General features: G+C 49.3%; 1 protein-coding gene across 1 annotated transcript in view; it reads right to left on the minus strand.

The window, feature by feature from the left end:
- ATP13A2 (ATPase cation transporting 13A2) overlaps positions 1-12083 on the minus strand; it is a 40862-nt gene extending 28779 nt beyond the window's left edge. Inside the window, exon 1 of the mRNA XM_069949059.1 lies at positions 11904-12083. Within this exon, the coding sequence (XP_069805160.1) occupies positions 11904-11913 (10 nt within the window). The 5' untranslated portion in view covers positions 11914-12083. The remainder of the gene's footprint in view (positions 1-11903) is intronic.

Consider the following 12083-nt stretch of genomic DNA (forward strand, 5'->3'; position numbering starts at 1 on the left):
AACAAATTAGCCCCAAACAACGGACGGTCCCTGATAACAGCAAATACCCCCACTCCATGGGCCCCCCAGTACCCCAAAACCAAAGACTGAAATCTCCTGCTCTGCCGTGCCCCCAGCTGGTGCAGTCCTGGTCAGGGCTATGGAGTCGGAGCTAGCTTTGGCTGGAGTCGGAGTTGGAAAAAAAATGTAACGACTCCGACTTCAGCTTTAAAAAATGTAGAATTGAATTCTATTCAATTTACATAAGGGTGGTCGGGGAATATATCAGTAATAGGACACTGGCCCTATTACATAAGGGTGGTCGGGGAATATATCAGTAATAGGACACTGGCCCTATTACATAAGGGTGGTCGGGGAATATATCAGTAATAGGACACTGGCCCTATTACATAAGGGTGGTCGGGGAATATATCAGTAATAGGACACTGGCCCTATTACATAAGGGTGGTCGGGGAATATATCAGTAATAGGACACTGGCCCTATTACATAAGGGTGGTCGGGGAATATATCAGTAATAGGACACTGGCCCTATTACATAAGGGTGGTCGGGGAATATATCAGTAATAGGACACTGGCCCTATTACATAAGGGTGGTCGGGGAATATATCAGTAATAGGACACTGGACCTATTACATAAGGGTGGTCGGGGAATATATCAGTAATAGGACACTGGCCCTATTACATAAGGGTGGTCGGGGAATATATCAGTAATAGGACACTGGACCTATTACACAAGGGTGGTCGGGGAATATATCAGTAATAGGACACTGTCCCTATTACACAAGGGTGGTCGGGGAATATATCAGTAATAGGACACTGTCCCTATTACACAAGGGTGGTCGGGGAATATATCAGTAATAGGACACTGGCCCTATTACATAAGGGTGGTCGGGGAATATATCAGTAATAGGACACTGGCCCTATTACATAAGGGTGGTCGGGGAATATATCAGTAATAGGACACTGGCCCTATTACATAAGGGTGGTCGGGGAATATATCAGTAATAGGACACTGGCCCTATTACACAAGGGTGGTCGGGGAATATATGAGTAATAGGACACTGGCCCTATTACACAAGGGTGGTCGGGGAATATATCAGTAATAGGACACTGGCCCTATTACACAAGGGTGGTCGGGGAATATATCAGTAATAGGGCACTGGCCCTATTAGATAAGGGTGGTCGGGGAATATATCAGTAATAGGACACTGGCCCTATTAGATAAGGGTGGTCGGGGAATATATCAGTAATAGGACACTGGCCCTATTACATAAGGGTGGTCGGGGAATATATCAGTAATAGGACACTGGCCCTATTAGATAAGGGTGGTCGGGGAATATATCAGTAATAGGACACTGGCCCCTATTACATAAGGGTGGTCGGGGAATATATCAGTAATAGGACACTAGCCCTATTAGATAAGGGTGGTCGGGGAATATATCAGTAATAGGACACTGGCCCTATTACATAAGGGTGGTCGGGGAATATATCAGTAATAGGGCACTGGCCCTATTAGATAAGGGTGGTCGGGGAATATATCAGTAATAGGACACTGGGCCTATTACATAAGGGTGGTCGGGGAATATATCAGTAATAGGACACTGGCCCTATTACATAAGGGTGGTCGGGGAATATATCAGTAATAGGACACTGGCCCTATTACATAAGGGTGGTCGGGGAATATATCAGTAATAGGACACTGGCCCTATTACATAAGGGTGGTCGGGGAATATATCAGTAATAGGACACTGGACCTATTACATAAGGGTGGTCGGGGAATATATCAGTAATAGGACACTGGCCCTATTACATAAGGGTGGTCGGGGAATATATCAGTAATAGGACACTGGACCTATTACACAAGGGTGGTCGGGGAATATATCAGTAATAGGACACTGGCCCTATTACACAAGGGTGGTCGGGGAATATATCAGTAATAGGACACTGTCCCTATTACACAAGGGTGGTCGGGGAATATATCAGTAATAGGACACTGGCCCTATTACATAAGGGTGGTCGGGGAATATATCAGTAATAGGACACTGGCCCTATTACATAAGGGTGGTCGGGGAATATATCAGTAATAGGACACTGGCCCTATTACATAAGGGTGGTCGGGGAATATATCAGTAATAGGACACTGGCCCTATTACACAAGGGTGGTCGGGGAATATATGAGTAATAGGACACTGGCCCTATTACACAAGGGTGGTCGGGGAATATATCAGTAATAGGACACTGGCCCTATTACACAAGGGTGGTCGGGGAATATATCAGTAATAGGGCACTGGCCCTATTAGATAAGGGTGGTCGGGGAATATATCAGTAATAGGACACTGGCCCTATTAGATAAGGGTGGTCGGGGAATATATCAGTAATAGGACACTAGCCCTATTACATAAGGGTGGTCGGGGAATATATCAGTAATAGGACACTGGCCCTATTAGATAAGGGTGGTCGGGGAATATATCAGTAATAGGACACTGGCCCTATTACATAAGGGTGGTCGGGGAATATATCAGTAATAGGACACTAGCCCTATTAGATAAGGGTGGTCGGGGAATATATCAGTAATAGGACACTGGCCCTATTACATAAGGGTGGTCGGGGAATATATCAGTAATAGGGCACTGGCCCTATTAGATAAGGGTGGTCGGGGAATATATCAGTAATAGGACACTGGGCCTATTACATAAGGGTGGTCGGGGAATATATCAGTAATAGGACACTGGCCCTATTACATAAGGGTGGTCGGGGAATATATCAGTAATAGGACAATGGGCCTATTACATAAGGGTGGTCGGGGAATATATCAGTAATAGGACACTGGGCCTATTACATAAGGGTGGTCGGGGAATATATCAGTAATAGGACACTGGCCCTATTACATAAGGGTGGTCGGGGAATATATCAGTAATAGGACACTGGGCCTATTACATAAGGGTGGTCGGGGAATATATCAGTAATAGGACACTGGGCCTATTACATAGGGGGTCATGGAAAAGTTGTCGGTCACTATTTGGCAGTTTGTTTCTGAGCTGGAAGAGTCCATTGTGTGGGGGGAGATTTGTGCTGGATGACTGTATATGAGCAGCAGTGTAATATGAAGATATTCTGTGTAAGGGCAGTTTTTGAGCGAATGGGAGAGCGCGCGCCTGTCTGCTGCCGCCACTATGTGTGACCCCTCTCTATATCACTATGTGTGACCCCTCTCTATATCACTATGTGTGACCCCTCTCTATATCACTATGTGTGACCCCTCTCTATATCACTATGTGTGACCCCTCTCTATATCACTATGTGTGACCCCTCTCTATATCACTATGTGTGACCCCTCTATATCACTATGTGTGACCCCTCTCTATATCACTATGTGTGACCCCTCTCTATATCACTATGTGTGACCCCTCTCTATATCACTATGTGTGACCCCTCTCTATATCACTATGTGTGACCCCTCTCTATATCACTATGTGTGACCCCTCTCTATATCACTATGTGTGACCCCTCTATATCACTATGTGTGACCCCTCTCTATATCACTATGTGTGACCCCTCTCTATATCACTATGTGTGACCCCTCTCTATATCACTATGTGTGACCCCTCTCTATATCACTATGTGTGACCCCTCTCTATATCGCTATGTGTGACCCCTCTCTATATCGCTATGTGTGACCCCTCTCTATATCGCTATGTGTGACCCCTCTCTATATCGCTATGTGTGACCCCTCTCTATATCGCTATGTGTGACCCCTCTCTATATCGCTATGTGTGACCCCTCTCTATATCGCTATGTGTGACCCCTCTCTATATCGCTATGTGTGACCCCTCTCTATATCGCTATGTGTGACCCCTCTATATCGCTATGTGTGACCCTCTCTATATCGCTATGTGTGACCCCTCTCTATATCGCTATGTGTGACCCCTCTCTATATCGCTATGTGTGACCCCTCTCTATATCGCTATGTGTGACCCCTCTATATCGCTATGTGTGACCCCTCTCTATATCGCTATGTGTGACCCCTCTCTATATCGCTATGTGTGACCCCTCTATATCACTATGTGTGACCCCTCTCTATATCACTATGTGTGACCCCCCTCTATATCACTATGTGTGACCCCCCTCTATATCACTATGTGTGACCCCTCTCTATATCCCTATGTGTGACCCCTCTCTATCACTATATGTGACCCCCTCTCTATATCACTATGTGTGACCTCTCTATATCACTATATGTGACCTCTCTATATCACTATATGTGACCTCTCTATATCACTATATGTGACCTCTCTATATCACTATATGTGACCTCTCTATATCACTATATGTGACCTCTCTATATCACTATATGTGACCTCTCTATATCACTATATGTGACCTCTCTATATCACTATATGTGACCTCTCTATATCACTATATGTGACCTCTCTATATCACTATATGTGACCTCTCTATATCACTATATGTGACCTCTCTCTATCACTATGTGTGACCCCTCTCTATCACTATGTGTGACCCCTCTCTATATCACTATGTGTGACCCCTCTCTATATCACTATGTGTGACCCCTCTCTATATCACTATGTGTGACCCCTCTCTATCACTATGTGTGACCCCTCTCTATCACTATGTGTGACCCCCTCTCTATATCACTATGTGTGACCCCTCTCTATATCACTGTGTGTGACCCCCTGTATATCACTATGTGTGACCCCTCTCTATCACTATGTGTGACCTCTCTATATCACTATGTGTGACCCCCTCTCTATATCACTATGTGTGACCCCTCTCTATATCACTATGTGTGACCCCCTGTATATCACTATGTGTGACCCCTCTATATTACAGGGATCTGGCAGTGTTACCAGTGTTTCTGTGTGTGATGAAGATTAGTTAGAAACATAGACTGTCAGCAGGAAAAGACCACCTGCTCCATCTAGTTGTGAGTTGTTCAGGACATGGAGGCTGGAGACTGGCTGCATCCACTGCACACACAGGGGAAGCTGCTTTATATGTTTCCTTTATTCCCTCAGAAGTCGCCCCAGGATCATGTAGGACATTAGGGAGAAGCTGCCGAGCCAGTGTGATAGAGAACTCCCCTGGTATATGACCGGCCATTTATCAAGGAGCAGGAGTCGGTCCTGATAACATTCAGGAGTCGGAGTTGGAGTCTGAGCTGCGGCTTACCGACTCCACAGCCCTGGTCCTGGTGACGACTATAAATCCCGCCCCCTTGGAGGCTGTTGTTTATGGCAACCAATCACATTGTTGCTTTCAGGTTCCTTTAATAACCTCTGTGGTTGCTAGGGGCAACTGATCTCAGTATAGTATCAGTATAGTTGTTAGGGGCGACTGATCTCAGTATAGTTGCTAGGGGCGACTGATCTCAGTATAGTGTCAGTATAGTTGCTGGGGGCGACTGATCTCAGTATAGTGTCAGTATAGTTGCTGGGGGCGACTGATCTCAGTATAGTGTCAGTATAGTTGCTAGGGGCGACTGATCTCAGTATAGTGTCAGTATAGTTGCTGGGGGCGACTGATCTCAGTATAGTGTCAGTATAGTTGGTAGGGGCGACTGATCTCAGTATAGTGTCAGTATAGTTGCTAGGGGCGACTGATCTCAGTATAGTGTCAGTATAGTTGGTAGGGGCGACTGATCTCAGTATAGTGTCAGTATAGTTGCTGGGGGCGACTGATCTCAGTATAGTGTCAGTATAGTTGCTGGGGGCGACTGATCTCAGTATAGTGTCAGTATAGTTGGTAGGGGCGACTGATCTCAGTATAGTGTCAGTATAGTTGCTAGGTGCGACTGATCTCAGCAGGGCACATGTGACCCGTGACCCCGCTCCACATGTATGCGACCCCACACGGATCCTTACAGGACGCAGCCGCTGACTCAGGACGTGTCACAACAAGGAACTTTCCTCAAACTCCGGGTTTCCCCTTCTAAGTAATGGCTGAAGTGACGCTGGGAGGGAACCATGGGGACAGAGGGTGGAGGCATCTATATACGGGTGCTGTATACCCCACACTGCAGATGGGGGCAGAGGGTGAATGCATCTATATACGGGTGCTGTATACCCCACACCACAGATGGGGGCAGAGGGTGAATGCATCTATATACGGGTGCTGTATACCCCACACCACAGATGGGGGCAGAGGGGGGAGGCATCTATATACGGGTGCTATATACCCCACACTGCAGATGGGGGCAGAGGGTGGAGCAATCTATATACCGTACACAGCACATGGGGGCAGAGGGTGGAGGCATCTATATACGGGTGCTATATACCCCACACTGCAGATGGGGGCAGAGGGTGGAGCAATCTATATACCGTACACAGCACATGGGGGCAGAGGGTGGAGGCATCTATATACGGGTGCTATATACCCCACACTGCAGATGGGGGCAGAGGGTGGAGCAATCTATATACCGTACACAGCACATGGGGGCAGAGGGTGGAGGCATCTATATACGGGTGTTATATACCCCACGTTCTGACTGCCGCTGGGGCATGCTGTACCCGGCCTCAGGATCAAGCACACAGGATTCATTGTTATATTTCTATAAAGGATCTGGTAACACGGCCGTCAGCGATGAGATGATGGGAGAAATGCAGCACCGGGTGACAGGCGTGACCAAGAGAGCGTGAGGATACGGGGGGGGGAGTATCGCTCCTCATCAGCCATCACAGGCGCACGGCAAATAAATCACCATGCCAACCATAATGGGCACAACTAACACCGCAACTCTACCTGCACCCGCCATATTTACTTCCCAGGACCGAGGGGAGCAATAATACCCTCACCAGTAACACCCTCACCAGTAATACCCTCATCAGTAACACCAGTAATACCCTCACCAGTCCCCACACCAGTAACACCATCACCAGTCCCAACACCAGCAATACCCTCACACCAGTAATACCCTCACCAGTGCTCACACCAGTATTACCCTCACCAGTCCTCCCACCAGTAATACTAGTGTGAGCACTGGTGAGGGTATTACTGATGGGAGGACTGGTGAGGGTAATACTGGTGTGAGCACTGGTGAGGGTATTACTGGTGTTACTGGTGTGAGGACTGGTGAGGGTAATACTGGTGTGAGCACTGGTGAGGGTATTACTGGTGTTACTGGTGTGAGGACTGGTGAGGGTATTACTGGTGTTACTAGTGTGAGCACTGGTGAGGGTAATACTGGTGTGAGGACTGGTGAGGGTATTACTGGTGTGAGGACTGGTGAGGGTATTACTGGTGTGAGGACTGGTGAGGGTAATACTGGTGTTACTGGTGTGAGGACTGGTGAGGGCAATACTGGTGTTACTGGTGTGGGGACTGGTGAGGGTAATACTGGTGTTACTGGTGTGAGGACTGGTGAGGGTATTACTGGTGTTACTAGTGTGAGCACTGGTGAGGGTATTACTGGTGTGGGGACTGATGAGGGTATTACTGGTGTGGGGACTGATGAGGGTAATACTGGTGTTACTGGTGTGGGGACTGGTGAGGGTAATACTGGTGTTACTGGTGTGGGGACTGGTGAGGGTAATACTGGTGTTACTAGTGTGAGCACTGGTGAGGGTAACACCAGTATTACCCTCACCAGTCCTCACACCAGTAGCCAGTATTACCCTCACCAGTCCCCACACCAGTAACACCAGTATTACCCTCACTAGTCCCCACACCAGTAACACCAGTATTGCCCTCACCAGTCCCCACACCAGTAACACCAGTAATACCCTCACCAGTCCTCACACCAGTAATACCCTCACCAGTAACACCAGTAATACCCTCACCAGTCCTCACACTAGTAACAACAGTAATACCCTCACCAGTGCTCACACTAGTAACACCAGTAATACCCTCACCAGTGCTCACACTAGTAACAACAGTAATACCCTCACTAGTCCTCACACCAGTAACACCAGTAATACCCTCACCAGTGCTCACACCAGTATTACCCTCACCAGTCCCCACACCAGTATTACCCTTACCAGTCCCCACACCAGTAACACCAGTATTACCCTCACTAGTCCCCACACCAGTAACACCAGTATTACCCTCACCAGTCCCCACACCAGTAACACCAGTATTACCCTCACTAGTCCCCACACCAGTAACACCAGTATTACCCTCACTAGTCCCCACACCAGTAACACCAGTATTACCCTCACTAGTCCCCACACCAGTAACACCAGTATTACCCTCACCAGTCCTCACACCAGTAATACCCTCACCAGTAACACCAGTAACACCAGTAATACCCTCACTAGTCCTTCCACCAGTAACACCCTCACCAGTCCCCACACCAGTAACACCCTCACCAGTCCCCACACCAGTAACACCAGTAATACCCTCACTAGTCCTTCCACCAGTAACACCCTCACCAGTCCCCACACCAGTATTACCCTCACCAGTCCCCACACCAGTAGTACCCTCACCAGTCCCCACACCAGTAGTACCCTCACCAGTCCCCACACCAGTAGTACCCTCACCAGTCCCCACACCAGTAACACCAGTAGTACCCTCACCAGTCCCCACACCAGTAACACCCTTACCAGTCCCCACACCAGTATTACCCTCACCAGTCCCCACACCAGTATTACCCTCACCAGTCCCCACACCAGTAACACCCTCACCAGTCCCCACACCAGTAATACCCTCACTAGTCCTCCCACCAGTAACACCCTCACCAGTCCCCACACCAGTAACACCAGTAGTACCCTCACCAGTCCCCACACCAGTAGTACCCTCACCAGTCCCCACACCAGTAACACCAGTAGTACCCTTACCAGTCCCCACACCAGTAACACCAGTAATACCCTCACCAGTCCCCACAGCAGTAATACCCTCACCAGTCCCCACAGCAGTAATACCCTCACCAGTCCCCACAGCAGTAATACCCTCACCAGTCCCCACACCAGTAACCAGTAATACCCTCACCAGTGCTCACACCAGTAATACCCTCACCAGTAACACCAGTAATACCCTCACCAGTCCCCACAGCAGTATTACCCTCACCAGTCCCCACACCAGTAACCAGTAATACCCTCACCAGTGCTCACACCAGTAATACCCTCACCAGTCCTCACACCAGTAGCCAGTATTACCCTCACTAGTCCCCACACCAGTAACACCAGTATTGCCCTCACCAGTCCCCACACCAGTAACACCAGTAATACCCTCACCAGTCCTCACACCAGTAATACCCTCACCAGTAACACCAGTAATACCCTCACCAGTAACACCAGTAACACCAGTAATACCCTCACCAGTCCTCACACTAGTAACAACAGTAATACCCTCACCAGTGCTCACACTAGTAACAACAGTAATACCCTCACCAGTCCTCACACCAGTAACACCAGTAATACCCTCACCAGTGCTCACACCAGTAACACCAGTAATACCCTCACCAGTGCTCACACTAGTAACAACAGTAATACCCTCACCAGTCCTCACACCAGTAACACCAGTAATACCCTCACCAGTGCTCACACCAGTATTACCCTCACCAGTCCCCACACCAGTATTACCCTTACCAGTCCCCACACCAGTAACACCAGTATTACCCTCACTAGTCCCCACACCAGTAACACCAGTATTACCCTCACCAGTCCCCACACCAGTAACACCAGTATTACCCTCACTAGTCCCCACACCAGTAACACCAGTATTACCCTCACTAGTCCCCACACCAGTAACACCAGTATTACCCTCACTAGTCCCCACACCAGTAACACCAGTATTACCCTCACCAGTCCCCACACCAGTAACACCCTCACCAGTCCCCACACCAGTAACACCAGTAATACCCTCACTAGTCCTTCCACCAGTAACACCCTCACCAGTCCCCACACCAGTATTACCCTCACCAGTCCCCACACCAGTAGTACCCTCACCAGTCCCCACACCAGTAACACCAGTAGTACCCTCACCAGTCCCCACACCAGTAACACCCTTACCAGTCCCCACACCAGTATTACCCTCACCAGTCCCCACACCAGTATTACCCTCACCAGTCCCCACACCAGTAACACCCTCACCAGTAATACCCTCACTAGTCCTCCCACCAGTAACACCCTCACCAGTCCCCACACCAGTAACACCAGTAGTACCCTCACCAGTCCCCACACCAGTAGTACCCTCACCAGTCCCCACACCAGTAACACCAGTAATACCCTCACCAGTCCCCACAGCAGTAATACCCTCACCAGTCCCCACAGCAGTAATACCCTCACCAGTCCCCACACCAGTAACCAGTAATACCCTCACCAGTGCTCACACCAGTAATACCCTCACCAGTAACACCAGTAATACCCTCACCAGTCCCCACAGCAGTATTACCCTCACCAGTCCCCACACCAGTAACCAGTAATACCCTCACCAGTGCTCACACCAGTAATACCCTCACCAGTAACACCAGTAATACCCTCACCAGTAACACCAGTAATACTCTCACCAGTAACACCAGTAATACTCTCACCAGTGCTCACACCAGTAACACCAGTAATACCCTCACCAGTGCTCACACCAGTATTACCCTCACCAGTAACACCAGTAATACCCTCACCAGTGCTCACACCAGTAATACCCTCACCAGTGCTCACACCAGTAATACCCTCACCAGTAACACCAGTAATACCCTCACCAGTGCTCACACCAGTAACACCCTCACCAGTCCTCACACCAGTATTACCCTCACCAGTCCTCACACCAGTAACACCAGTAATACCCTCACCAGTAACACCAGTAATACCCTCACCAGTAACACCAGTAATACCCTCACCAGTCCTCACACCAGTAAAACCAGCAATACCCTCACCAGTCCTCACACCAGTAAGACCAGTAATACCCTTACCAGTCCCCACACCAGTAACACCAGTAATACCCTCACCAGTCCCCACAGCAGTAACCAGTAATACCCTCACCAGTGCTCACACCAGTAATACCCTCACCAGTAACACCAGTAATACCCTCAACAGTCCCCACAGCAGTATTACCCTCACCAGTCCCCACACCAGTAACACCCTCACCAGTAACACCAGTATTACCCTCACCAGTCCCCACACCAGTAACACCCTCACCAGTAACACCAGTAATACCCTCACCAGTGCTCACACCAGTAATACCCTCACCAGTAACACCAGTAATACCCTCACCAGTGCTCACACCAGTAACACCAGTAATACCCTCACCAGTCCTCACACCAGTAACACCCTCACCAGTCCTCACACCAGTATTACCCTCACCAGTCCTCACACCAGTAACACCAGTAATACCCTCACCAGTAACACCAGTAATACCCTCACCAGTCCCCACACCAGTAACACCAGTAATACCCTCACCAGTCCTCACACCAGTAACACCCTCACCAGTCCTCACACCAGTAACACCAGTAATACCCTCACCAGTCCTCACACCAGTAATACCCTCACCAGTAACACCAGTAATACCCTCACCAGTCCTCACACCAGTAACACCAGTAATACCCTCACCAGTCCCCACACCAGTAATACCCTCACCAGTAACACCAGTAACACCAGTAACACCCTCACCAGTAACACCAGTATTACCCTCACCAGTGCTCACACCAGTATTACCCTCACCAGTCCCCACACCAGTAACACCAGTATTACCCTCACTAGTCCCCACACCAGTAATACCCTCACCAGTGCTCACACCAGTAACACCAGTAATACCCTCACCAGTGCTCACACCAGTAACACCAGTAATACCCTCACACCAGTCCTCACACCAGTAACACCAGTATTACTCTATTCCCCACACCAGTAACACCAGTATGCCCCCTGCCCTCTCCGCAGTCCGGTGCCCACCACCACTATCCGCACACACCGTCTTCCCCCCGTGCAGTGCACTGCCCGTATCTCCCGGTTCTCACCCGCCTCCATGCTGCTGTCGCCCGTTCTCCGCTGTCATCTCTCTGCCGGCCGCCGGCACCGGAGCTGAGCGCGGGGCATGCCGGGAGTTGTAGTTTCCTCCTTCTACCAGCAGCGGCTCCTCCTCCCTCCTCATCACAGCCGGCCGCTCCGCTCCACACCGGAGACTCCACACTGCGGGA

This window comes from Dendropsophus ebraccatus, chromosome 12, assembly GCF_027789765.1.
Source record: "Dendropsophus ebraccatus isolate aDenEbr1 chromosome 12, aDenEbr1.pat, whole genome shotgun sequence".
NCBI classification, from domain to species: Eukaryota; Metazoa; Chordata; class Amphibia; order Anura; family Hylidae; genus Dendropsophus; species Dendropsophus ebraccatus.